Source organism: Carcharodon carcharias (assembly GCF_017639515.1).
Source record: "Carcharodon carcharias isolate sCarCar2 chromosome 29 unlocalized genomic scaffold, sCarCar2.pri SUPER_29_unloc_3, whole genome shotgun sequence".
Classification (NCBI taxonomy): domain Eukaryota; kingdom Metazoa; phylum Chordata; class Chondrichthyes; order Lamniformes; family Lamnidae; genus Carcharodon; species Carcharodon carcharias.
This window is the reverse complement of record NW_024470676.1, coordinates 1176365-1203653: the sequence shown is the minus strand read 5'-3', so window position 1 is coordinate 1203653 and position 27289 is coordinate 1176365. Positions and strand designations below refer to the sequence as shown.

Sequence of the window (27289 nt, the reverse complement as noted above, 5' to 3'; positions counted from 1 at the left end):
GGTGGAGGGGGTGTGTGTGTGTGTGGGGGTGGAGGGGGTGTGTGTGTGTGTGGGGGTAGAGGGGGTGTGTGTGTGTGGGGGTGGAGGGGGTGTGTGTGTGTGTGGGGGTGGAGGGGGTGTGTGTGTGTGTGGGGGTAGAGGGGGTGTGTGTGGGGGTGGAGGGGGTGTGTGTGTGTGTGGGGGTGGAGGGGGTGTGTGTGTGTGTGGGGGTAGAGGGGGTGTGTGTGTGTGTGGGGGTAGCGGGGGGGTGTGTGTGGGGGGGTGGAGGGGGTGTGTGTGTGTGGGGGTGGAGGGGGTGTGTGTGTGTGTGGGGGTAGAGGGGGTGTGTGTGTGTGTGGGGGTGGAGGGGGTGTGTGTGTGTGTGGGGGTAGAGGGGGTGTGTGTGTGTGTGGGGGTGGAGGGGGTGTGTGTGAGTGTGGGGGAGAGGGGGTGTGTGTGGGGGTGGAGGGGGTGTGTGTGTGTGTGGGAGTGGAGGGGGTGTGTGTGTGTGTGGGTGTAGAGGGGGTGTCTGTGGGGGTGGAGGGGGTGTGTGTGGGGGTGGAGGGGGTGTGTGTGTGTGTGGGTGTAGAGGGGGTGTGTGTGGGGGTGGAGGGGGTGTGTGTGTGTGTGGGGTAGGGGGGGTGTGTGTGGGGGTAGAGGGGGTGTGTGTGGGGGTGGAGGGGGTGTGTGTGTGTGTGGGAGTGGAGGGGGTGTGTGTGTGTGGGGGTGGAGGGGGTGTGTGTGTGTGTGGGGGTGGAGGGGTGTGTGTGTGTGGGGGGGTGGAGGGGGTGTGTGTGTGTGTGGGGGTAGAGGGGGTGTGTGTGTGTGAGAGTGAGTGAGGTGTGTGTGTGGGGGTAGAGGGGGTGTGTGTGTTTGAGAGTGAGTGAGGTGTGTGTGTGGGGGTAGAGGGGGTGTGTGTGTGGGGGTAGTGGGGGTGTGTGTGTGGGGGTGGAGGGGGTGTGTGTGGGGGTGGAGGGGGTGTGTGTGGGGGTAGAGGGTGTGTGTGTGTGGGGATGGAGGGGGTATGTGTGTGGGGGGGCGGGAGGGGTAGAGGGGGTGTGTGTGTGTGAGTGAGTGAGGTGTGTGTGTGGGGGTGGAGGGGATGTGTGTGTGTGTGTGAGTGAGGTGTGTGTGTGGGGGTGGAGGGTGTGTGTGTGTGTGTGTGAGTGAGGTGTGTGTGTGGGGGTGGAGGGGGTGTGTTTGTGTGAGTGAGTGAGGTGTGTGTGTGGGGGTGGAGGGTGTGTGTGTGTGTGTGTGAGTGAGGTGTGTGTGTGGGGGTGGAGGGGTGTGTGTGTGAGTGAGGTGTGTGAGTGAGGTGTGTGTGTAGGGAGGTAGAGGGGGTGTGTGTGTGAGTGAGTGAGGTGTGTGTGAGTGAGTGAGGTGTGTGTGTGTGTGAGTGAGTGAGGTGTGTGTGTGGGTAGAGGGGGTGTGAGAGTGAGTGAGGTGTGTGTGTGGCGGTAGCGGGTGTGTGTGTGAGAGTGAGTGAGGTGTGTGTGTGGGGTTAGAGGGGGTGTGTGTGTGTGTGAGAGTGAGTGAGGTGTGTGTGTGGGGTTAGAGGGGGTGTGTGTGTGTGAGAGTGAGGTGTGTGTGTGGGGGTGAGGTGTGTGTGTGTGTGAGTGAGTGAGGTGTGTGTGTGGGGTTAGCGGGGGTGTGTGTGGGGTTAGAGGGGGTGTGTGTGTGTGTGAGAGTGAGTGAGGTGTGTGTGTGGGGTTAGCGGGGGTGTGTGTGGGGTTAGAGGGGGTGTGTGTGTGTGTGAGAGTGAGTGAGGTGTGTGTGTGGGGTTAGCGGGGGTGTGTGTGGGGTTAGAGGGGGTGTGTGTGTGTGTGTGAGTGAGTGAGGTGTGTGTGTGGGGTTAGCGGGGGTGTGTGTGGGGTTAGAGGGGGTGTGTGTGTGTGTGAGAGTGACTGAGGTGTGTGTGTGGGGTTAGAGGGTGTGTGTGTGTGTGTGAGAGTGAGTGAGGTGTGTGTGTGGGGGTAGAGGGGGTGTGTGTGTGTGAGAGTGAGTGAGGTGTGTGTAAGAGTGAGTGAGGTGTGTGTGTGTGGGGTTAGAGGGTGTGTGTGTGTGTGTGTAAGAGTGAGTGAGGTGTGTGTGTGTGTAAGAGTGAGTGAGGTGTGTGTGTGTGGGGTTAGAGGGTGTGTGTGTGTGTGTGTAAGAGTGAGTGAGGTGTGTGTGTGTGTGAGAGTGAGTGAGGTGTGTGTTGTGGGGTTAGAGGGTGTGTGTGTGTGTGTGAGAGTGAGTGAGGTGTGTGTTGTGGGGTTAGAGGGGGTGTGTGTGTGTGTGAGAGTGAGTGAGGTGTGTGTTGTGGGGGTAGAGGGGGTGTGTGTGTGAGAGTGAGTGATGTGTGTGTTGTGGGGTTAGAGGGTGTGTGTGTGAGAGTGAGTGAGGTGTGTGTTGTGGGGGTAGAGGGGGTGTGTGTGTGAGAGTGAGTGATGTGTGTGTTGTGGGGTTAGAGGGTGTGTGTGTGAGAGTGAGTGAGGTGTGTGTGTGGGGTTAGAGGGTGTGTGTGTGTGTGTGAGAGTGAGTGAGGTGTGTGTGTGGGGTTAGAGGGGGTGTGTGTGTGTGTGTGAGAGTGAGTGAGGTGTGTGTGTGGGGTTAGAGGGGGTGTGTGTGTGTGTGTGAGAGTGAGTGAGGTGTGTGTTGTGGGGTTAGAGGGTGTGTGTGTGTGTGTGAGAGTGAGTGAGGTGTGTGTTGTGGGGTTAGAGGGGGTGTGTGTGTGTGTGAGAGTGAGTGAGGTGTGTGTTGTGGGGTAGAGGGGGTGTGTGTGTGAGAGTGAGTGATGTGTGTGTTGTGGGTTAGAGGGTGTGTGTGTGAGAGTGAGTGAGGTGTGTGTGTGGGGTTAGAGGGTGTGTGTGTGTGTGTGAGAGTGAGTGAGGTGTGTGTGTGGGGTTAGAGGGGGTGTGTGTGTGTTGTGTGAGAGTGAGTGAGTGTGTGTGTGTGGGTTAGAGGGTGTGTGTGTGTGTGTGAGAGTGAGTGAGGTGTGTGTGTGGGGTTTAGAGGGGGTGTGTGTGTGTGTGTGAGAGTGAGTGAGGTGTGTGTGTGGGGTTAGAGGGGGTGTGTGTGTGTGAGAGTGAGTGAGGTGTGTGTGTGTGTGAGAGTGAGTGAGGTGTGTGTGTGTGGGGTTAGAGGGGGTGTGTGTGTGTGTGAGAGTGAGTGAGGTGTGTGTGTGGGGTTAGAGGGGGTGTGTGTGTGTGTGTGAGAGTGAGTGAGGTGTGTGTGTGGGGTTAGAGGGGGTGTGTGTGTGTGTGTGAGAGTGAGTGAGGTGTGTGTGTGGGGTTAGAGGGTGTGTGTGTGTGTGTGTGAGAGTGAGTGAGGTGTGTGTGTGGGGTTAGAGGGGGTGTGTGTGTGTGTGTGAGAGTGAGTGAGGTGTGTGTGTGTGTGAGAGTGAGTGAGGTGTGTGTGTGGGGTTAGAGGGTGTGTGTGTGTGTGTGTGAGAGTGAGTGAGGTGTGTGTGTGGGGTTAGAGGGGGTGTGTGTGTGTGTGTGAGAGTGAGTGAGGTGTGTGTGTGGGGTTAGAGGGGTGTGTGTGTGTGTGTGAGAGTGAGTGAGGTGTGTGTGTGGGGTTAGAGGGGGTGTGTGTGTGTGTGTGAGAGTGAGTGAGGTGTGTGTGTGGGGTTAGAGGGGGTGTGTGTGTGTGTGTGAGAGTGAGTGAGGTGTGTGTGTGGGGTTAGAGGGTGTGTGTGTGTGTGTGAGAGTGAGTGAGGTGTGTGTGTGTGTGAGAGTGAGTGAGGTGTGTGTGTGGGGTTAGAGGGTGTGTGTGTGTGTGTGTGAGAGTGAGTGAGGTGTGTGTGTGGGGTTAGAGGGGGTGTGTGTGTGTGTGAGAGTGAGTGAGGTGTGTGTGTGGGGTTAGAGGGGGTGTGTGTGTGTGTGTGAGAGTGAGTGAGGTGTGTGTGTGGGGTTAGAGGGTGTGTGTGTGTGTGTGTGAGAGTGAGTGACGTGTGTGTGTGGGGTTAGAGGGGGTGTGTGTGTGTGTGTGTGTGTGTGAGAGTGAGTGAGGTGTGTGTGTGTGTGAGAGTGAGTGAGGTGTGTGTGTGTGGGGTTAGAGGGTGTGTGTGTGAGAGTGAGTGAGGTGTGTGTGTGGGGTTAGAGGGGGTGTGTGTGTGTGTGAGAGTGAGTGAGGTGTGTGTGTGGGGGTGGAGGGGGTGTGTGTGTGTGTGTGAGAGTGAGTGAGGTGTGTGTGTGGGGTTAGAGGGGGTGTGTGTGTGTGTGAGAGTGAGTGAGGTGTGTGTGTGTGGGGTTAGAGGGTGTGTGTGTGAGAGTGAGTGAGGTGTGTGTGTGTGGGGTTAGAGGGTGTGTGTGTGAGAGTGAGTGAGGTGTGTGTGTGGGGTTAGGAGGGGGTGTGTGTGTGTGTGAGAGTGAGTGAGTGTGTGTGTGTGGGGTTAGAGGGTGTGTGTGTGAGAGTGAGTGATGTGTGTGTTGTGGGGTTAGAGGGTGTGTGTGTGAGAGTGAGTGAGGTGTGTGTGTGGGGTTAGAGGGGGTGTGTGTGTGTGTGTGAGAGTGAGTGAGGTGTGTGTGTGGGGTTAGAGGGTGTGTGTGTGAGAGTGAGTGAGGTGTGTGTGTGTGGGGTTAGAGGGTGTGTGTGTGAGAGTGAGTGAGGTGTGTGTGTGTGGGGTTAGAGGGTGTGTGTGTGAGAGTGAGTGAGGTGTGTGTGTGTGGGGTTAGAGGGTGTGTGTGTGAGAGTGAGTGAGGTGTGTGTGTGGGGTTAGAGGGGGTGTGTGTGTGTGTGAGAGTGAGTGAGGTGTGTGTGTGTGGGGTTAGAGGGTGTGTGTGTGAGAGTGAGTGAGGTGTGTGTGTGTGGGGTTAGAGGGTGTGTGTGTGAGAGTGAGTGAGGTGTGTGTGTGGGGTTAGAGGGGGGTGTGTGTGTGTGTGAGAGTGAGTGAGGTGTGTGTGTGTGGGGTAGAGGGTGTGTGTGTGAGAGTGAGTGATGTGTGTGTTGTGGGGTTAGAGGGTGTGTGTGTGAGAGTGAGTGAGGTGTGTGTGTGGGGTTAGAGGGGGTGTGTGTGTGTGTGAGAGTGAGTGAGGTGTGTGTGTGTGGGGTTAGAGGGTGTGTGTGTGAGAGTGAGTGAGGTGTGTGTGTGTGGGGTTAGAGGGTGTGTGTGTGAGAGTGAGTGAGGTGTGTGTGTGTGGGGTTAGAGGGTGTGTGTGTGAGAGTGAGTGAGGTGTGTGTGTGTGGGGTTAGAGGGTGTGTGTTGTGAGTGAGTGAGGTGTGTGTGTGGGGTTAGAGGGGGTGTTGTGTGTGTGTGTGAGAGTGAGTGAGGTGTGTGTGTGTGGGGTTAGAGGGTGTGTGTGTGAGAGTGAGTGAGGTGTGTGTGTGTGGGGTTAGAGGGTGTGTGTGTGAGAGTGAGTGAGGTGTGTGTGTGGGGTTAGAGGGGGTGTGTGTGTGTGAATGTGTTTTCTCTCATATTCAAGTTCCAAACTTACCAGAGTCTAGACTCCTAATTGAAATAAATGGTTTTCTTTTTGGGGGAGAAAAGTGTATTTGACAACAGATGAGGGAGTTGCCCCTCGAGCCTGTTACACAGGAACAGGAGGAGGCCTATTCCTTCCCTCGAGCTCCCTTCTGTTCCCGCTTGAGCGAGGGAGGGGAATATTGTTGATGGAAGAGGGAGACAGTTTGACCAGAGGGGAATATTTGTGGGTTGGTTATAGGATATAGGAGGATGCCAGCAAGTGCAGCATCGTTGAACTGGGAGTTAGTGTCAGCCACGAGGGAGAATGGGAAGGCGAACAGATCATTCAGAGCCATTGGAGCGAGACAACAGCCTGGTCTTTAGAAACAGAGGCAGATAACTGACTGCCCCTCTCTCCACCCCTCTGCCCGCCTCGGTTTAACTCCTCCTCTTGGTGTTTTCCCTCCGCAGGTGACGTATCGAGTGGTCCAGGTTTCGGATAACCAGCTGGATGGACAGAGCGATGGCTCGGGCGCAGTCAGCGTTGTCTCGTCGACGGCCTTCACTGGAGGGCAACAGGCCGTGGCTCAGGTCAGTCATTCCCCAGGACCTCGGTCCCCCTTCCTCATTGTCCTCGCTGCCCCTCCCACCCTCCTCCTCTCCCACACCCCCCCTCGATTCCTCCTCAGCCGAGTGCGCTTCCACCTGACTCTCGAGGCTCTGGGGGCGGGGTGTGGGGGGGTGGTGGTGGGTGGGGGTCAAGGGGAGCAATGGGTCGGGCGTGGGAAGCAATTGAGGGGTTCAGGGTGATGGAGGGGTCAGGGGTTGGGGTGATGGATGGGGTGGGTTGGGGGGGGTCAGGGTGGCAGAGGGGGTTCAGGGGTCAGTGTGATTGAGGGGTTGGGGGGTCAGGGTGATGGAGGGGTCAGGGGTCGGGGTAATGGAGGGGGTTGGGGGGGAGTCAGGGTGGCGCGGGGGGGTCAGGGGTAAGTGTCACGGAGGGGTCGGAGGTCAGGGTGTGTCAGGGGGTCAGGGGTCATCTCGGCCCCTCGGTAACCTGTCTCCTTCTCTCCACAGGCGGTGATCCAGAATCCGTTCAGTAATGGCGGGAGCCCCTCGACAGACTCGGTGGGCGGAGAGACGCGTTTTGCCTATTTCCCAGCGTCGGCGGTGGGAGAGGCGACGACAGCCGTGGTCTCGGCCCAGGCTGACCCCTCGTTAGCGCAAGGCGGAGGTCAGTGAGCAGAGCGGGAGAGAGAGGACCCACCTCATTGGGATCGAGAGCGAGTCGGCACCTTTCCCCCATCCTGTCCATCACCGAGAGTCTTCCCAGGACAGCCCAGCCGGAGTCCGGCACGGAGACAGGCCATTCGGCCCATCTGCTCCGTGCTGGGGTTTCTGCTCCACATGAGCCTCCTCCCACCCCCTCTCCATCTCACCCCATCCCCATATCCTTCTATTCCTCTCTCCCTCATGTGTTTATCCAGCTTCCCCCTTAAACACATCGACACTATTCACCTCGACCCCTCCCTGTGGGAGCGAGTCCCACATTCTCCCCACTCTCTGGGTAAAGACATTTCTCCTGAATTCCCCATTGGGGTTTATTGGTGATGATCTTATATCGATGGCCCCAGTTCTGTTCTCATCCACAAGTGGAAACATCTTCTCTACGTCGACCCTATCGAAACCCTTTCATCATTTTAAAGACCTCGATCAGGTCACCGTTCAGCCTTCTCTTTTCTAGAGAAAAGAATCGCAGCCTGTTCAGTCTTTCCTGAGAGTTGTAACCTCCCAGATAGTTATAACCTCCCAGATCTGATAATTTTTGCGCTACGAGAAAGTCCATGAATAACTTTATAATAAAGACGTGTTCTGGAAAGAGGGATCATAATATGCCAATGACGGAATGAGTTTGAGGGTCATTTATGAAGTACAAAACTAGGCCCTACAATTTGAAAAAACACAAACTACATACACGTGGGGAGAGAATTGCACAGCTTTGGGAAATTAGACTATAAGATTCAAGGACAGAGGGTCAGTACTGAGGGAGTGCTGCACTGTCGGAGGGTCAGTACTGAGGGAGTGCTGCACTGTCGGAGGGTTAGTACTGAGGGAGTGCTGCACTGTCGGAGGGTCAGTACTGAGGGAGTGCTGCACTGTTGGAGAGTCAGTACTGAGGGAGTGCTGCACTGTGGGAGGGTCAGTACTGAAGGAGTGCTGCACTGTTGGAGAGTCAGTACTGAGGGAGAGCTGCACTGTCAGAGGGTCAGTACTGAGGGAGTGCTGCACTGTCAGAGGGTCAGTACTGAGGGAGTGCTGCACTGTCAGAGGGTCAGTACTGAGGGAGTGCTGCACTGTCAGAGGGTCAGTACTGAGGGAGCGCCGCACTGTCAGAGGGTCAGTACTGAGGGAGTGCTGCACTGTCAGAGGGTCAGTACTGAGGGAGTGCTGCACTGTCAGAGGGTCAGTACTGAGGGAGTGCTGCACTGTCAGAGGGTCAGTACTGAGGGAGCGCCGCACTGTCAGAGGGTCAGTACTGAGGGAGTGCTGCACTGTCAGAGGGTCAGTACTGAGGGAGTGCTGCACTGTCAGAGGTTCAGTACTGAGGGAGTGCAGCACTGTCAGAGGGTCAGTACTGAGGAGTGCTGCACTGTCAGAGGGTCAGTACTGAGGGAGTGCTGCACCTCAGAGTGTCAGTACTGAGGGACTGCAGCACTGTCAGAGGGTCAGTACTGAGGGAGTGCTGCACTGTCAGAGGGTCAGTACTGAGGGAGTGCAGCACTGTCAGAGGGTCAGTACTGAGGGAGTGCTGCACTGTCAGAGGGTCAGTACTGAGGGAGTGCTGCACTGTCAGAGGGTCAGGACTTCAGTGGTCCGCGGCCTCCTGAGGTGACGAGATGAGGCGCTATGGAAGTGCAGCTCTGTTTGTGACCGGTGTTTTGTTTCTCCTCCTCAGGTCAGTTCTATGTGATGATGACACCGCAGGACGTGCTGCAGACTGGGACACAGCGAACGATCGCTCCGCGCACACACCCGTACTCACCGTAAGTCCAGGCACGGGGCTGCCGGGGCCAGCTTCACAGGGCTAGTTAGCCAGCAGTGCCCACCCTGTGAAGGTCAGCTCAGCTCAGCTCAGCTCACTGGGCACCTCCTGCTCTGCCCCCTGCAACCACTGGGCGGGCAGCAAGGTGGCGCTGTTGTGTCATCGCCCCCACACCCCTGCAACCACTGGGCGGGCAGCAAGGTGGCGCTGTTGTGTCATCGCCCCCCCCCCCCCCCCCCCCCCCACCCCCCCCTGCAACCACTGGGCGGGCAGCAAGGTGGCGCTGTTGTGTCATCGCCCCCACACCCCTGCAACCACTGGGCGGGCAGCAAGGTGGCGCTGTTGTGTCATCGCCCCCCCCCCCACCCCCCCTGCAACCACTGGGCAGGCAGCAAGGTGGCGCTGTTGTGTCATCGCCCCCCCACCCCCCTGCAACCACTGGGCGGGCAGCAAGGTGGCGCTGCTGTGTCATCGCCCCCCACCCCCCCTGCAGTGCATTGGCCCTGCCTAGTACCCACAGGCAGGCCATGCCCTCTGATTGGACACTGCTCCCTGCCCCACCCCCAGCCCTTCCCCCTCCCTCCCCCCACCCCCGCCCCTCCCTCTGCCCTCCCCTCCCCCCGCCCCTTCCCCACTCCACCCCTCCCCCTCCCTTCCCCCCCTCCCCCCCAGCCACCCCCACCCTTCCCCCTCCTTTCCCCCTCTCCCACCTCCTCCTCTCGCCCCCTCTTCCCTCCCCTCATCTCAGGACATGTGTATTTTTGCCCATGTTCGACTCCCCAACTGGGCCGCTTCCTCCTGAGACCCTCCAGCCCCCTCGAGCTTGTTACACAGGAACAGGAAAAGGCCCATTCAGCCCCCTCGAGCCTGTTACACAGGAAAAGGAGGAGGCCCATTCAGCCCCCCTCGAGCCTGTTACACAGGAACAGGAGGAGGCCCATTCAGCCCCCCTCGAGCCTGTTACACAGGAACAGGAGGAGGCCCATTCAGCCCCTCGAGCCTGTTACACAGGAACAGGAAAAGGCCCTTCAGCCCCTCGAGCTTGTTCCCTCATTCAATCAGATCACGGCCGATCTGTATCTTAACCCCATCCACCCGCCTCGGTTCCGTGACCCTTAACCCCCCCCGACCCAACAAAAATCTCTCAATCTCAGTTTTGAAATTTCCAATTGACCCCTCCCAGTCTCGACAGCTTTTTCTGGGGGAGAGAGTTCCAGATTTCCACCCCCACTTTGTGTGAAGAAGTGCTTCCTGACATCACCCCCTGAACGGCCTGGCTCCAATTTTAAGATTCTGCCCCCTTGTTCTGGACCCCCCCTCACCTCACCCCCACCATCGGCGGAAATAGTTTCTCCTTATCGACCCCATCGAAGCCTTTAATCATCTTAAACCCCTCGATTAGATCACCCCTTAATCTTCGAGACTCGAGGAAACACAAGCCTGGTCTGTGCAACCTGTCCTCGGGATTTAACCCTTTCAGCCCCGGGATCGTTCTGGTGACTCTGGGCTGCAGCCCCTCCGAGGACAATATCCCCTCCCTGAGGTGCGGGGCCCAGGACTGACCCCAGTGACTACAGGTGGGGTCTGAGCAGAGATTTATAAAACTGAAGTATAACTCCCAGCCTCCTGTGTGACTGAGAGTGCTGGGTTAGAGAGGTATGCATTCAAAAGATTTGTAGGTGGTGTCCCCATGTGTCTGCTGCCCTTGTCCTTCTAGATGGTAGCAGTCATGGGTTTGGAAGGTGCTGTCAAAGGAGCTTTGGTGAGTTGCTGCAGTGCATCTTGTAGATGGTACACTCGTAGGTGGCAGTTGAAGTTCAAGGCTTTTGTTGCTAGGCCATCTTGAACACATCTCGATGGATGGGAATTTTCAATTCCTGTTCCACCGCTCGACGGGCACAACCTGGTCCCAAGAGGCAGGCAGGCGCTGACTGTTGACTCGGGGCTTCGTGTGAGTCGAGTGACAGAATGTGAGAGGTGGAGGGAGAGGTTTTGTTGGGTGGCGGACAGCAGGGTGGGAGTCATGTGCTGTTTGAGCAGCTGCTCGGCTGGGGGCAGAGGGGGGGGGTGCAGCAGTGCCGTGTGTCTCAATGGTGACCTGTTATTTTTCTCCACAGGAAAGAAGACCCAGACCTCAGCAACATGTACGTTACTCTTTACTAAAACCGCTTTCCACCCTTCCGAGAGCCCCAAATATCAGTATTGCCCGCTTAGTTATCCCACTTCCCCCCCCCCCACCCCCAACCTCTCTCTCATACCTTCTCCCCTTGAGCTACCTGCATTACTGACCAGAGAAAGGGAGTCAAGAGGCAAAGAAGAGTGAGGAACTTTCTCCCTCCTTCCCTCTCCCTCCCTCGCACTCACTCCCACCCTCGCACTCTCCCTCTTTCCCTCGCACTCTCTCCCACTCCCTTGAGTCCTGTCTTCCTTCCCTCACGCTCTCCCCCTCCCTCCCTTGCACTCCCTCTACCTTGCTCTGCCTCTCCCTCCTCCTGCTCCTTCCTCCCCACCCCTCAGAGCCCTCTCCCCCCGCACCCCAGCCTCCCCTCCCAACCCCCCCCCTTGCATACATGACCACCCTCCCCTTGCGTGCATCCACCCTCACCCAGCATGTCCTCACACGTCCCTCTCCTCGCCCTCGTGCTGGGGCCTTCCTCAAACAAGAGCTCCATTCTGAATTTCACACCTCCCCCTCACCCCCCCCCCCCTCCCCAACCCCCACCTCACCACCAGCCCCCTGAGCCCTCTCTGGACCCACAAGGTGCTAAAATCTGAATGGCCTGCAGCATTGCTCGGCCGCCACTAGACGGCGCCAGAGACCTGATAGGCTGCCACCTGGTGGCTGGGCTGGGATATTGCAGCTTCGGTCTGGATGTTGCCGCCACCTGGTGGCCGCTGTGGGTGACTGCTGCAGCCACGGCCTGGATGTTGCCGCCATCTGGTGGCAGCAGTGAGTGATTGCTGCAGCCTCAGCCTGGATGTTGCTGCCCCCTGGTGGCCGGCATGGGTGACTGCTGCAGCCTCGGCCTGGATGTTGCCGCCATCTGTTGGCCGCAGTGGGTGACTGCTGCAGCCTCCGCCTGGATGTTGCCGCCACCTGGTGGCCAACCCTGGGGGGTGAGGGCGGCCACTGCAGATTGATCGTATGGTTCACGGGTCAGGTATCTTGGAAGAGGTTGAGCAGGAGTCTGGGTTTGGGATTGAGCCGGATCGGGGAGGACTCAGCCTGACCTTTCTTGCGTCCCCTCCCGCAGGAAGATAGACGGACCACGGACCCCACGAGACGAGCGGCGGAGAGCACAGCACAACGAAGGTGCGGGGAGCGACAATTCCGGGGGGGGCGGGGGAGGGGGGTGTTCAAGGAAGGAGGGAGCAGGAGAGGCGGAGTCTTCCATTGACCTAGCGCCTCTCCCCACCTCAGGACGTCCCCGAAGCCTTTCACAGCCGATTGAGGGACTATTTTTTTTGCAAGTGAGGTCACTGTAGTGATGCAGGAAACTCAGCAGCCAATTGGTGCACAGCAAGATCCCACAGCCAGCCCATGTGATAATGGCCCAGATCATCTGTATTTAGTGATGTGGGTTGAGGGATAAATATTGGCCCCAGGACACAGGGGAGAACTCCCCCCCACCCCGGCTTTTCTTCCAAATAGTGGCCATGGAATCCTCTGACAGTGCAGCACTCCCTCAGTACTGACCCTCTGACAGTGCAGCACTCCCTCAGTACTGACCCTCTAACAGTGCAGCAATCCCTCAGTACTGACCCTCTGACAGTGCTGCAGTCCCTCAGTACTGGCCCTCTGACAGTGCTGCACTCCCTCAGTACTGACCCTCTGACAGTGCAGCACTCCCTCAGTACTGACCCTCTGACAGTGCAGCACTCCCTCACTACTGACCCTCTGACAGTGCAGCACTCCCTCAGTACTGACCCTCTGACAGTGCAGCACTCCCTGAGTACTGACCCTCCGAGAGTGCAGCACTCCCTCAGTACTGACCCTCTGACAGTGCAGCACTCCCTCACTACTGACCCTCTGACAGTGCAGCACTCCCTCAGTACTGACCCTCTGACAGTGCAGCACTCCCTCAGTACTGACCCTCCGACAGTGCAGCACTCCCTCAGTACTGACCCTCTGACAGTGCAGCACTCCCTCAGTACTGACCCTCTGACAGTGCAGCACTCCCTCAGTACTGACCCTCCGACAGTGCAGCACTCCCTCAGTACTGACCCTCTGACAGTGCAGCACTCCCTCAGTACTGACCCTATGACAGTGCAGCACTCCCTCAGTACTGACCCTCTGACAGTGCAGCACTCCCTCAGTACTGACCCTCTGACAGTGCAGCACTCCCTCAGTACTGACCCTCTGACAGTGCAGCACTCCCTCAGTACTGACCCTCCGACAGTGCAGCACTCCCTCAGTACTGACCCTCCGACAGTGCAGCACTCCCTCAGTACTGACCCTCCGACAGTGCAGCACTCCCTCAGTCCTCTCTCTCCAGGAATTTTGTGTAACTGTTGACAGTATTTTGCAGGATTAGTTTATAAATTAATTATCAGCAGTTGAGAGAAACAGGGTGGGTGTGTTGAGGATGAGTGTGACTCATTGTTTATGCCGTTTTGGACATCAAGGAGTTAATATATTTGTTTGTCTTTTTTCTCTCTTTCTCTCACCCTCTTTCTCTCCCGCAATCCCTCTCCTCCCTCCCCCTCTCCCTCCCTCCCTCCCACCCTCACTCCTCCCTCCCCTCCGTCCCTCCCTCCCTCGTCCTCCCTACCCCTCTGTCCCACCCTCCCTCCTCCCTCCCCTCCGTCCCTCCCTCCCTCGTCCTCCCTTCCCCTCTCCATCCCTCCCCCTCCGTCCCTCCCTCCCTTGTGCACCCTCCCCCTCTCCGTCCCTCCCACCCTCCCTCCTTCTCCGTCCCTTCCTCCCTCGTCCTCCCTCCCCCTCTCCGTCCCTCTCACCCTCCCTCCTCCCTCCCCCTCTCTGTCCCTCCCTCCTGCGCTCTGTCTCTCTCTCAGTTGAGAGACGTCGCCGGGACAAGATTAACAACTGGATTGTGCAGCTCTCCAAGATCATCCCAGACTGTAACGCAGACAACACAAAAACCGGACAGGTCAGAGGGCATGGGGGTCAGGGGTCAGGGGACACGGGGATTGGCGATCAGGGGGCACTGGGGTCGGGGGCACGGGGGGTCAGGGGGCACGGGGGGTCAGGGTGTGGCCTTCACTCTTCGACCTGTGGGGCAGTTAACGCCCACTTACCCTGGCTCCGCCCTCAGGATGTCGGCCTCGCTGGGTGGGTCAGCATTTTGTTGACCGTCCCTAATTACCCATGAGCCGGGCAGCTCGCTCGGGCCATTCCAGAGGGGCAGTTAAAGGTCAACCACGTCACTGTGGGGTCTGGGACACTGGGCGCCTGATAGTGGGCGGAGTGACCGGCGCCGGGGTCAGCATGGAGTGACCGGTGCTGGGGTCAGCACTCCCTCAGTACTGACCCTCTGACAGTGCAGCACTCCCTCAGTACTGACCCTCTGACAGTGCAGCACTCCCTCAGTACTGACACTCTGACAGTGCTGCACTCCCTCAGTACTGACCTTCTGACAGTGCAGCACTCCCTCAGTACTGACCCTCTGACAGTGCAGCACTCCCTCAGTACTGACCCTCTGACAGTGCAGCACTCCCTCAGTACTGACTTTCCGACAGTGCAGCACTCCCTCAGTACTGACCCTCTGACAGAGCAGCACTCCCTCAGTACTGACCCTCTGACAGTGCAGCACTCCCTCAGTACTGACCCTCCAACAGTGCAGCACTCCCTCAGTACTGTCCCTCTAACAGTGCAGCATTCCCTCAGTACTGACCCTCTGACAGTGCAGCACTCCCTCAGTACTGTCCCTCTGACAGAGCAGCACTCCCTCAGTACTGACCCTCTGACAGTGCAGCACTCCCTCAGTACTGACCCTCTGACAGTGCAGCACTCCCTCAGTACTGACCCTCTGACAGTGCAGCACTCCCTCAGTACTGACCCTCAGAACAGTGCAGCACTCCCTCAGTACTGACCCTCTGACAGAGCAGCACTCCCTCAGTACTGACCCTCCAACAGTGCAGCACTCCCTCAGTACTGTCCCTCTGACAGAGCAGCACTCCCTCAGTACTGACCCTCTGACAGAGCAGCACTCCCTCAGTACTGACCCTCCAACAGTGCAGCACTCCCTCAGTACTGTCCCTCTGACAGAGCAGCACTCCCTCAGTACTGACCCTCTGACAGTGCAGCACTCCCTCAGTACTGACCCTCTGACAGTGCAGCACTCCCTCAGTACTGTCCCTCTAACAGTACAGCATTCCCTCAGTACTGACCCTCTGACAGTGGAGCACTCCCTCAGTACTGTCCCTCTGACAGAGCAGCACTCCCTCAGTACTGACCTTCTGACAGTGCAGCACTCCCTCAGTACTGTCCCTCTAACAGTGCAGCATTCCCTCAGTACTGACCCTCTGACAGTGCAGCACTCCCTCAGTACTGACCCTCTGACAGTGCAGCACTCCCTCAGTACTGACCCTCAGAACAGTGCAGCACTCCCTCAGTACTGACCCGCCGACAGTGCAGCACTCCCTCAGTACTGACCCTCTGACAGTGCAGCACTCCCTCAGTACTGACCCTCTGACAGTGTGAGGATCGGATTTGTCCGGGGTGGGGGGGGGTCAGTGGTCAGTGGGACCCTGTCCGCTTTGTGCCAGTCGCTGGCTCCTCTCCCACTTTGAGAGTTGGCTGGGGTTCTGGGTGTTAGAGGGATGGTCGGCGTGTGGGAGTTAAAGCCGTGTTTTGTTCTGCCTCCTGTCTCTCCAGAGTAAGGGTGGAATCTTATCGAAGGCCTGTGATTATATCCGAGAACTTCGACAGACAAACCAGCGGATGCAGGAGAGTTTTAAAGACACAGAGCGATTGCAACTAGACAATGAGTTGTTACGTCAACAGGTATGTTCACCTCCACCCCCGCCCCCCCACCCCCCCACCCATAACCTGGGGGTCCTGTCCTTTACCCCCCCCTCCTCCCCCCTGTAAACCCCCCATCCCCTCCCCTGCACACTCACATCCCTCTATCCCCCTCACTCACTCTAAGCGGCCCAACACACACCCTCCCTCACCCTTACCCACCAGCCCCACCCCGAATCCCTGCCCCCGTCTCCCCGAGTTACCCTCTCTCACCCCCCCCCCTTTCTGTTTAACCCCCGTCTGCAATCGCCCTTTTACCCCCCTCACCCCCTCTATCCCCCTCTGCTCCCTCCCCTTCCTCCACATCGCCCGCCCTCTATCTCACTCACTCCTCTTTTACCTCCTCCCTCACCCCCTTTAGTTCCCCCTCTCCTCCCTCTGCCTCTCTCTCCTGTACCTTCTCTCGCTCTCTCTCTCTCTCCCCCCTTTTGTCCCCCTCCTCTCTCCCCTCGCTCTCCCGTTACCCCATCACACCCTTTAATCCCCCTCCCCTCATTCTCCTACTACCCCCGGCCACTTTAAACCTCAACCTTCTTATATCAGATTAGTCCTCCTCCCTCCCCCGCTCTCTCTCTCTCTCTCTCTCTCTCTCTCTCTCTCTCTCGCCCCCTCTCTCTCTTGCCCCCCTCTCTCTCTCTTGCCCCCCCTCTCTCTCTCTCGCCCCCCCCTCTCTCTCTCGCCCCCTCTCTCTCTCTCTCTCGCCCCCCTCTCTCTCTCTCGCCCCCCTCTCTCTCTCGCCCCCCTCTCTCTCTCGCCCCCCTCTCTCTCTCGCCCCCTCTCTCTCTCACCCCCTCTCTCTCTCTCGCCCCCTCTCTCTCACTCGCCCCCTCTCTCTCTCTCGCCCCCCTCTCTCTCTCGCCCCCTCTCTCTCTCTCACGCCCCCTCTCTCTCTCTCGCCCCCTCTCTCTCTCACTCGCCCCTCTCTCTCTCTCTCGCCCCCTCTCTCTCTCTCGCCCCCTCTCTCTCTCACCCCCTCTCTCTCTCTCTCGCCCCCTCTCTCTCTCGCCCCCTCTCTCTCTCTCGCCCCCTCTCTCTCTCACCCCCTCTCTCTCTCTCTCTCTCGCCCCCTCTCTCTCTCTCGCCCCCTCTCTCTCACTCGCCCCCTCTCTCTCTCTCACCCCCTCTCTCTCTCTCTCTCTCGCCCCCTCTCTCTCACTCGCCCCCCTCTCTCTCACTCGCCCCCTCTCTCTCACTCGCCCCCTCTCTCTCTCTCGCCCCTCTCTCTCTCCCCCCTCTCTCTCTCTCTCTCTCGCCCCCTCTCTCTCTCTCGCCCCCTCTCTCTCACTCGCCCCCTCTCTCTCTCTCTCGCCCCCTCTCTCTCTCGCCCCCTCTCTCTCTCCTCGCCCCCTCTCTCTCACCCCCTCTCTCTCTCTCTTCTCTCGCCCCCTCTCTCTCTCTCGCCCCCTCTCTCTCTCTCACGCCCCCTCTCTCTCTCTCACCCCCTCTCTCTCTCTCTCTCTCTCTCGCCCCCTCTCTCTCTCTCGCCCCCTCTCTCTCACTCGCCCCCTCTCTCTCTCGCCCCCTCTCTCTCTCTCTCGCCCCCTCTCTCTCTCGCCCCCTCTCTCTCTGCGCCCCCTCTCTCTCTCTCGCCCCCTCTCTCTCTCAAACCCCTCTCTCCCTCTCTCTCTCTCGCCCCCTCTCTCTCTCGCCCCCTCTCTCTCTCTCGCCCCCTCTCTCTCTCACCCCCTCTCTCTCTCTCTCTCTCGCCCCCTCTCTCTCTCGCCCCCTCTCTCTCTCTCTCTCTCGCCCCCTCTCTCTCTCTTCGCCCCCCTCTCTCTCTCGCCCCCTCTCTCTCACTCGCCCCCTCTCTCTCTCACCCCCTCTCTCTCTCTCTCTCTCTCCGCCCCCTCTCTCTCTCTCTCGCCCCCTCTCTCTCTCTCGCCCCCTCTCTCTCTCGCCCCCCTCTCTCTTTCGCCCCCCTCTCTCTCTCGCCCCCTCTCTCTCTCACCCCCTCTCTCTCTCGCGCCCCCCTCTCTCTTTCGCCCCCCTCTCTCTCTTTCGCCCCCCCTCTCTCTCTCGCCCCCTCTCTCTTTCGCCCCTCTCTCTCTCTCGCCCCCCCTCTCTCTCTCGCTCCCCTCTCTCTCTCGCCCCCCTCTCTCTCTCTGCCCCCCCTCTCTCTCTCTCCCGCCCCCCCTCTCTCTCTCGCCCCCTCTCTCTCTCCCCCTCTCTCTCTCTCGCCCCCTCTCTCTCTCTCTCTCTCTCGCCCCCCCTCTCTCTCTCTGCGCCCCCCTCTCTCTCTCTCACCCCCTCTCTCTCTCTCTCTCGCCCCCTCTCTCTCTCCTCGCCCCCTCTCTCTCTCGCCCCCCTCTCTCTCTCTCGCCCCTCTCTCTCTCGCCCCTCTCTCTCTCGCCCTTCCTCTCTCTCTCGCCCCCTCTCTCTCTCTCTCGCCCCACTCTCTCTCTCTCGCCCCCCTCTCTCTCTCGCCCCCCTCTCTCTCTCGCCCCCTCTCTCTCTCGCCCCCCTCTCTCTCTCGCCCCCCTCTCTCTCTCGCCCCCTCTCTCTCTCGCCCCCCCTCTCTCTCTCTCGCCCCCCCTCTCTCTCTCTCGCCCCCTCTCTCTCTCGCCCCCCCTCTCTCTCTCGCCCCCCTCTCTCTCTCGCCCCCCCTCTCTCTCTCGCCCCCTCTCTCTCTCTCGCCCCCTCTCTCTCTCTCGCCCCCCTCTCTCTCTCCGCCCCCCTCTCTCTCTCGCCCCCCCTCTCTCTCTCGCCCCCTCTCTCTCTGGCCCCCTCTCTCTCGCCCCCCCTCTCTCTCTCGCCCCCTCTCTCTCGCCCCCTCTCTCTCTCGCCCCCCTCTCTCTCTCGCCCCCTCTCTCTCTCTCTCGCCCCCTCTCTCCTCTCACGCCCCCCCTCTCTCTCTCGCCCCCTTCTCTCTCTCTCGCAACCCCCTCTCTCTCCCTCGCAACCCCCTCTCTCTCTCTCGCAACCCCCTCTCTCTCTCTCGCAACCCCCTCTCTCTCTCTCTCGGACCCCACTCTCTCTCTCTCGCCCCTTTCTCTCTCTCTCTCGCCCCCTCTCTCTCTCTCGCCCGCCTCTCTCTCTCTCGCCCCCTCTCTCTCTCGCCCCCCTCTCTCTCTCGCCCCCTTTCTCTCTCTCTCGCCCCCTCTCTCTCTCTCGCCCCCCTCTCTCTCTCTCGCCCCCTTTCTCTCTCTCTCGCCCCCTCTCTCTCTCTCGCCCCCCTCTCTCTCTCTCGCCCCCTCTCTCTCTCGCCCCCCTCTCTCTCTCGCCCCCTCTCTCTCGCCCCCTCTCTCTCTCTCGCCCCCCCTCTCTCTCTCTCGCCTCTCTCTCTCTCGCCCCCTCTCTCTCTCTCGCCCCTCTCTCTCTCGCCCCCTCTCTCTCGCCCCCCTCTCTCTCTCTCGCCCCCCTCTCTCTCTCTCTCGCCCCCTCTCTCTCTCTCGCCCCCCCTCTCTCTCGCCCCCTCTCTCTCTCTCGCCCTCTCTCTCTCTCGCCCCCTCTCTCTCTCTCGCCTCTCTCTCTCTCGCCCCCTCTCTCTCTCTCGCCCCTCTCTCTCTCGCCCCCCTCTCTCTCGCCCCCCCTCTCTCTCTCTCGCCCCCTCTCTCTCTCTCTCGCCCCCCTCTCTCTCGCCCCCCTCTCTCTCTCTCGCCCCCTCTCCCTCTCTCGCCCCTCTCTCTCTCGCCCCCTCTCTCTCTCACACCCCCCTCTCTCTCTCACACCCCCCTCTCTCTCTCGCCCCCCTCTCTCTCTCTCGCCCCCCTCTCTCTCTCTCTCGCCCCCCTCTCTCTCTCTCTCGCCCCCTCTCTCTCTCTCGCCCCCCTCTCTCTCTCTCGCCCCCCCCCTCTCTCTCTCTCTCGCCCCCCTCTCTCTCTCGCCCCCCCTCTCTCTCTCGCCCCCCTCTCTCTCTCGCCCCCTCTCTCTCGCCCCCCTCTCTCTCTCTCGCCCCCTCTCTCTCTCTCTCGCCCCCTCTCTCTCTCTCTCTCTCGCCCCCCCCTCTCTCTCTCGCCCCCTCTCTCTCGCCCCCCTCTCTCTCTCTCGCCCCCTCTCTCTCTCTCGCCCCCCTCTCTCTCTCTCTTGCCCCCTCTCTCTCTCTCGCCCCCCTCTCTCTCTCGCCCCCCTCTCTCTCTCGCCCCCCTCTCTCTCTCTCGCCCCCTCTCTCTCTCACCCCCCTCTCTCTCTCACACCCCTCTCTCTCTCTCACCCCCCTCTCTCTCTCTCGCCCCCTCTCTCTCTCTCTCTCTCGCCCCCTCTCTCTCTCTCGCCCCCCTCTCTCTCTCTCGCCCCCCTCTCTCTCTCACCCCCCTCTCTCTCTCACACCCCTCTCTCTCTCTCGCCCCCTCTCTCTCTCTCGCCCCCTCTCTCTCTCTCTCTCTCGCCCCCTCTCTCTCTCTCGCCCCCCTCTCTCTCTCTCGCCCCCCTCTCTCTCTCTCGCCCCCTCTCTCTCTCTCTCTCTCGCCCCCTCTCTCTCTCTCGCCCCCTCTCTCTCTCTCGCCCCCTCTCTCTCTCTCGCCCCCTCTCTCTCTCTCGCCCCCTCTCTCTCTCTCGCCCCCTCTCTCTCTCTCTCTCTCGCCCCCTCTCTCTCTCTCGCCCCCTCTCTCTCTCTCGCCCCCTCTCTCTCTCTCGCCCCCTCTCTCTCCGTCTCTCCTCCACTCTCTCTCTCCCTCCCCATCTTTCTGTCCGTCTGTCTGTCTGTCACACTCTGTCTCTCACACTTTCTCCCCCTCCCACCCCCATAATACTCTCTCTCCCCATCCCTCCCCGTCCCTCTCTCCCCCTCACCCTCTTTCTCTCCCTCACTATCTTTAAATCCCCTCGTCTCCCCATTGCCCCTTTCACTTCAACCTCCCCAAATATATTGTTATTTGTAGATAAAGTGACAAAACCTTTAATAAGATTCAGATACTCAAGGGGACACCCAGTTCCTCTCTCCCTCATGTGTTTATCCAGCTTCCCCCTTAAACACATCGACACTATTCACCTCGACCCCTCCCTGTGGGAGCGAGTCCCACATTCTCCCCACTCTCTGGGTAAAGAGGTTTCTCCTGAATTCCCCATTGGATTTATTTTATCTCGATGGCCCCTAGTTCTGGTCTCCCCCACCCCCAACAAAATATGGGGAATTGAGGATGATCTCGAATGTTCCCAGGGATGAGGGAACCCCGACCCTTAACACGCAAACAGCGCCGGGAAAAGACGGACTGGCCTCACCCTCGTCTCGAGGGTTTACTGCGCCGTCCGGTCACCTGCTTATCTCGGCCTGACCCCCGATCATTTGTCTGCTGCCCGGTCACGTTCCTTACTGTATCCCAGAGAGGCGGGTTGGAGGGTGGTGGTGGTGGTTGGTGTGTGTGTGGGTGTGTGTGTGTGGGGGGTGGGGGGGGGGGGCGGTGGCGGTGGAGGTTGGGGGTTGGTTTTGACTTGCCAACTTTAAACCTGTGAAACTTCCGCCGGCCGATCGGTCAAGGCCGGGCTGATCCCAGAGGCGCAACAGAGGCCTCGCTGAGGGACCGAGATCGTCCACATCTCTCATCCTTTTCTCTCTCTCCCTCCCTCCCTCCCTCTCTCTCCTTCTCGCTCCCTCTCGCTCCCTCCCTCCCTCTCTCTCTCTCTCTCTCCTTCTCGCTCCCTCTCGCTCCCTCCCTCCCTCTCTCTCTCTCTCTCTCCTTCTCGCTCCCTCTCGCTCCCTCCCTCCCTCTCTCTCTCTCTCTCTCTCTCTCTCCTTCTCGCTCCCTCTCGCTCCCTCTCTCTCTCTCTCGACAGATCGATGAGTTGAAAAATGAGAATGCACTTCTCCGGGCACAGTTACAGCAGCGAGGCATTGAGCTGGTGGGAGAGGTACCAGGACAGTAATGCCCACACACCCATCTCCAACCCTGTGGAGGAATCCAACAAATGCTTTTCTTTTATCTTGCTCACGTTTTTTTTTTTCCACGAGAGGGATCGGCCGTCGTTGCTTCCGGATTTTTTCTTTTCGTAGTTTTTTTTTTTTTTTTTGGTGGGGGGGTGGTTGGGGGAGGGGGAAAGGAAAAAAAAAATAAAGAGCGAGAGGCAAAAAGAGCGAGGGAGTGGCGCAGGGTGATGGGGGGAGGGAGGGAGGGAGGGAGGGAATGGGGGCTGAAACTTAGGGACTTGTGTATATTTAGTATGATGATTGCAAATGTTTTTTGAGGCATATTATATACCCAATAAAATAAAACAGCCAATGGGCTGTCCTCTTGACCACCTGCCCCTCCCCCCCCACCGTCTTTGTCCGACCAATGGCGGAGGCCCACCTCGCAAGGTGGGACTCCGCGGAGCGCGGCCATTGGCCACCTCTCCCGGCCTCTCGGCCCATCGCGCGCCTCCACCCACCTGGTTTCGCACCCCCCACCCCCCACCCCCCACCCCCCACCCCCCACCCCCCACCCCCCACCCACCTCCCCACCCCCCACCCCCGGGCGTTGCTGCCTAGGCCTCGAGGGCGGCCTGTTCTGTCCTCTTCCCCCTCCAGCCCCGGCCCACCTGTGGTCGCCAAGCCCTGGGACTCCAGTGCGGGGGGGGGGGGGGGGGGAGGGGAGGGTTGGAGGGAGAGGGTGGGTGGGGGGGTGGGGGGACTGACTGGTGAAGGGCCCACGTGGAGCCCTTGAGGCCTAGTCCCTGACGAAGCCTGCGCAGAGGTGGAGTAGGCCGCAGCCTGCGCTGCCGTGGAGGTGGGCTGTGGGGTGTGGGGTGTGGGGGGGGGGGGGGGCAGGGAAGGGGAAACGAGGGCCCAGCGGGGTCGCCGTGGCAACGGGACAAGCCTGCAGGGGTTGGCCAGGCGATCAGGCCACTCCGGACTCTTCCGCGGGGATATCCACGCTCGAGGGGCCCTTGACCCCTGAAGAGGTCGTGGAGGGACTGAGGTTCAGGCTCCGGGTTGGGTTGAGTTGGGTTGGGGAGGGTGACTGTCGTTTCTGGGAGATCGGGCCTGTCCCCTCGAGTTGACGTCGGCGACAGTTCTGGTCGTAGGGCCTTTGAACCCCTTCCTTGCTCCGAGAATCGGACACTCCTGAAGAGTTCGCGTGCGGCCTGGACTTCATCAAAGCCACAAAGGTTCAGCGGGGTGAATCGTACGACACAGGAGGAGACCATTCAGCCCATCGTAGCCAAACTCCCTCAGTGCTGACCCTCCGACAGTGCAGCACTCCCTCAGTACTGACCCTCCGACAGTGCTGCACCCCCTCAGTACTGACTCTCTGACGGTGCAACACTCCCTCAGTACTGACCCTCTGACAGTGCAGCACTCCCTCAGTACTGACCCTCTGACAGTGCAGCACTCCCTCAGTACTGACACTCTGACAGTGCAGCACTCCCTCAGTACTGACCCTCTGACAGTGCAGCACTCCCTCAGTACTGACCCTCCGACAGTGCAGCACTCCCTCAGTACTGACCCTCTGACAGTGCTGCAGTCCCTCAGTACTGACACTCTGACAGTGCTGCAGTCCCTCAGTACTGACACTCTGACAGTGCAGCACTCCCTCAGTACTGACTCTCTGACGGTGCAGCACTCCCTCAGTACTGACCCTCCGACAGTGCAGCGCTCCCTCAGTACTCACCCTCCCACAGTGCAGCGCTCCCTCAGTACTCACCCTCCCACAGTGCAGCGCTCCCTCAGTACTCACCCTCCCACAGTGCAGCGCTCCCTCAGTACTGACCCTCCCACAGTGCAGCGCTCCCTCAGTACTCACCCTCCCACAGTGCAGCGCTCCCTCAGTACTGGAACTGAATTTGTTAGCCTGCATCATAAGTTCAGTGTTCTGAAGTGGCTTCACAATGACTCCTGTTTGTATTTAAAATCCTGATCCGTGTTCAAATCCATAGATGGCCATCCTTTCCACTTATCAATCTCTGTAACCTCCTCCAGCCCCTACAACCCTCTCTATCTCTGTAACCTCCACCAGCCCCTACAACCCTCCCTATCTCTGTAACCTCCTCCAGCCCCTACATCCCTCCCTATCTCTGTAACCTGCTCCAGACCCTACAACCCTCCCTATCTCTGTAACCTCCTCCAGTCCCTACATCCCTCCCTATGTGTGTAACCTCCACCAGACCCTACAACCCTCCGAGATCCCTGCGCTCCTCCAATTCCGGCCTTTTGACCATCCCCCGATTCCCATCGCTCCACCATTGGCGGCCGTGCCTTCAGCTGCCTGGGGCCTTTCTCTCTTTTTCTCTCTCTCTCTCTCCCTGTGTGTGTGTCTCGCTCTCTATCCCTGTGTGTCTCTCTATCCCTCTGTCGCTCTCTCTGTCTCTCCCTGTGTGTCTCTCTCTATCCCTGTGTCGCTCTCTCTCTCTCTCTGCCTCTCTCTCTGTGTCTCCCTGTGTGTCTCTCTCTATCCCTGTGTCGCTCTCTCTCTCTCTCTCTGCCTCTCTCTCTGTCTCCCTGTGTGTCTCTCTCTATCCCTGTGTCGCACTCTCTCTCTCTCTCTCTGCCTCTCTGTCTTTCTGCCTGTCTCTCTCACTCCCCCTATGTGTGTGTCTCTCTCTCTATCCCTGTGCATCTCTGTCTCTCTCTCTTCCTGTGTGTCTCTATCGCCCCTCCCCGTCTCTCTCTCTCTCTCTCCCTGTGTGTGTGTCTCTCTCTCTTTCTCTCTCTCCCTGTGTCGCTCTCTCTTTCTCTCTCTATCTCTCTCCCTGTGTTGCTCTCTCTCTCTCTCTCTCTCTCTCTCTCTGCCTCTCTGTTTCTCTTTCTCTGTCTCTTTGCCTGTCTCTCTCTCTCTCTGCCTCTATCTCTCTCCTCCTTTAAAACACTCCTGATGACTGATCTTTTGGTCCTGTCCCTATTCTCTGCCTACGTGACTCAGGTTAAAAGTTGTGTGAATTATGTTTCTCCGAAGGGGACTTTTTCACCAAAAATAAAGACCCATGACAAAATCATCGGACGGTTCCAGCACAGAAGGAGGCCATTCAGCCCATCCTGTCTGTGCTGGCTCTCCGCACGAGCCTCTCGTCCTACATCCCCCCCCCACCCCGTCCCCCCACCCCTACTACCGAACCTCAGTCCCCTTTCCCTGACCCTGTAACACTGTCTGTTCCCTTTGGAAACCCTCGATTGAATCTGCCTCCCCCCGCACTCTCGGGCGGAACGTTCCAGATCCTAACCCCTCGCCGCGTGGAGAAAGTTCCTCCTCTGTGTCTCCGCTGCCTCTTTTGCCAATCGTCTGGAACCTGCTCCCCCCAACCCCCGAGCTCTGGGCTCTGCTGTGTCTGAATGGGTAACCGGTCAATGGGGAGGGAGTCGATTTATTGAGTCATTTATGGCTGTGACACGAAAACTATTTGCGTTGTGATTTAAGGTGTGTTCTGCTGAGCGTCGGTCTGGTGACTGGGAGAGGGTTCTGGGCCGCACACGTGAAGAAACAAGTACATTCTTGCAAGGCTCCTGGTTGAAGGAATGCTCTTCACCCCTCACATGAGGAAGACCCCTTTCCATTGAGAGTTCTCGTGCTGGAGAGAGAGAGAGAGAGAGGAGGAGGAATTGTCTGGTTGGGTTTTTACACAGGGAGATTAATGACCAGCTCCATGGGGCTCTTGTACATGTCGATCAGCTGATGACCCAACTCCGTCGGATTACCAAGAATGTACAGCAGAGAGACAGGCCACTCAGCCCATCTGCTTCCTGCCGGTGTTCCTGCTCCACACGAGCCCCCTCCCCACCCCCTCTCCCCCTCACCCCCCATCCCCATATCCTTCTATTCTGGAGGATAAGCTGGAGGAACAGCACCTCATCTTCCGACCAGGCACTTTACAGCCTTCCGGACTGAATATTGAGCTCAACAACTGCAGATCATGAACTCTCTCTTCCATCCCCACCCCCTTTCCGATTTCCCCCCCTTTTTTTCCAATAATTTATATAGATTTTTCTTTTCCCACCTATTTCCATTACTTTTAAATGTATTTCCATCCATTGTTTTATCTCTACCTTTTAGCCTATTTCAATCCTTTCCCCCCACCCCACCCCCACTAGGACTATCTGTCACTTGTTCATCCTGCTTTCTACCCTTAATGTCCCCATTAGCACATTCCTCAGATAATATCACCACCGTCAACACCCCTTTGTCCTTTTGTCTGTGACATCTTTTGGTTATTTCCACCTTATCACTGACCCTCTATCCAGCTCTACCTGTCCCACCCTCCTCCTTAAACCAGTTTATATTTCACCTCTCTTCTATTTTTACTTAGTTCTGTTGAAGAATCATATGGACTCGAAACGTTAACTGTTTTCCTCTCTGCAGATGATGTCAGACCTGCTGAGTTTTTCCAGCTATTTTTGTTTTTGTTTTGTTCCTTCTACTCCTCTCCCCCTCGTGTGTTTATCCAGCTTCCCCCTTAAATACATCGACACTATTCACCTCCACCACTCCCTGTGGGAGCGAGTCCCACATTCTCCCCACTCTCTGGGTAAAGAGGTTTCTCCTGAATTCGCCATTGGATTTATTAGCGACGATTTTATATCGATGGTCCCCTAATTCTGGTCTCCCCCACACACAAGAGGAAACATTCTGTCCGTATCCACTCGATCAAAACCTTTCTGAATTTTAAAGACCTCGATAAGGTCACCCCTTCAGCCTTCCCTTTAGGAGAGAAAAGAGACCCCTCCTGTCAATCCTGGCCTCATATGTTTACCCCCACGTTTCTGGGATCACCTTTGTAAATCCCTTTGTTACTCTAACCCGCCCGGATTCACACGTTCCATTTCCGATATTCTATTCTGTCACAGGATGTGGAGGTCGCTTGCTGGACCAGCATTTTCTTGCCCATCCCTAATTGCCCTTGAACCGAGGGCTTGCTTGGCCATTTCAGGGGGGCAGTTAAGAGTCAACCACATCGCTGTGGGGTCTGGAGCCACATGTAGGCCAGACCGGGGTAAGGAGGGCAGATTTCCCTCCCTAAAGGGACATTAGTGACCCAGATGGGTTTTTACGACAATCGATGATTGTTTCATGGTCACCATGACTGGGATTCGCTTTCAATTCCTGATTTATCATCTGAATTTAAATTCCACCAGCTGCCGTGATGGGATTTGGACCCCTGTCGGAGGGTCAGTGCTGTGGGAGTGCTGCACTGTCGGAGGGTCAGTGCTGAGGGAGTGCTGCACTGTCGGATGGTCAGTGCTGAGGGAGTGCTGCACTGTCGGAGGGTCAGTGCTGAGGGAGTGCTGCACTGCCGGAGGGTCAGTACTGAGGGAGTGCTGCACTGTCGGAGGGTCAGTGCTGAGGTAGCGCTGCACTGTCGGAGGGTCAGTGCTGAGGGAGTGCTGCACTGTCAGTGGGTCAGTACTGAGGGAGTGCTGCACTGCCGGAGGGTCAGTACTGAGGGAGTGCTGCACTGTCGGAGGGTCAGTACTGAGGGAGAGCTGCACTAACACAGTGTCAGTACTGAGGGAGTGCTGCACTGTCGGAGGGTCAGTACTGAGGGAGTGCTGCACTGTCGGAGGGTCAGTGCTGAGGGAGTGTCTCACTGTCAGAGAGTCAGTGCTGAGGGAGTGCTGCACTGCCGGAGGGTCAGTACTGAGGGAGCGCTGCACTGTCGGAGGGTCAGTGCTGAGGGAGCGCTGCACTGTGGGAGGGTCAGTGCTGAGGGAGCGCTGCACTGTGGGAGGGTCAGTACTGAGGGAGTGCTGCACTGTTGGGTCAGTACTGAGGGAGTGCTGCACTGTCGGGGCTACTGTCTCTCAGATGAGAGTTTATCAAAGGGATCAAACTGAACTCCCATCTGCCTCCCTGGTGGGTGTAAAAGATCCCACAGCCACTATTTGGAGGAAGAGCGGGAATATTTATCCCTCACCCAACATCAGTAAAAAACAGAAGATCCGGGTAACTATCACATGGGCTGTTTGTAGGATCTTGCGATGTGCAAATTGGCTGCTGGGTTTTCCCACAGTGCAACAGTAACCACAATTCAGACAAAAAAAGCCCTTCATTGGCTG

At 58.4% G+C, this 27289-nt stretch overlaps 1 protein-coding gene across 1 annotated transcript in view; it reads left to right on the top strand.

Moving 5' to 3' along the window:
- The window catches only part of LOC121274097 (upstream stimulatory factor 2-like), a 134887-nt gene extending 113564 nt beyond the window's left edge, over window positions 1-21323 (top strand). The window contains exons 2-9 of the mRNA XM_041181250.1: window positions 5837-5956; window positions 6443-6599; window positions 8322-8409; window positions 10526-10552; window positions 11663-11721; window positions 13425-13519; window positions 15247-15375; window positions 21103-21323. Of these exons, the coding sequence (XP_041037184.1) occupies window positions 5837-5956; window positions 6443-6599; window positions 8322-8409; window positions 10526-10552; window positions 11663-11721; window positions 13425-13519; window positions 15247-15375; window positions 21103-21192 (765 nt within the window). The 3' untranslated portion in view covers window positions 21193-21323. The remainder of the gene's footprint in view (window positions 1-5836; window positions 5957-6442; window positions 6600-8321; window positions 8410-10525; window positions 10553-11662; window positions 11722-13424; window positions 13520-15246; window positions 15376-21102) is intronic.
- The last annotated feature ends 5966 nt before the right edge of the window (window positions 21324-27289 follow it).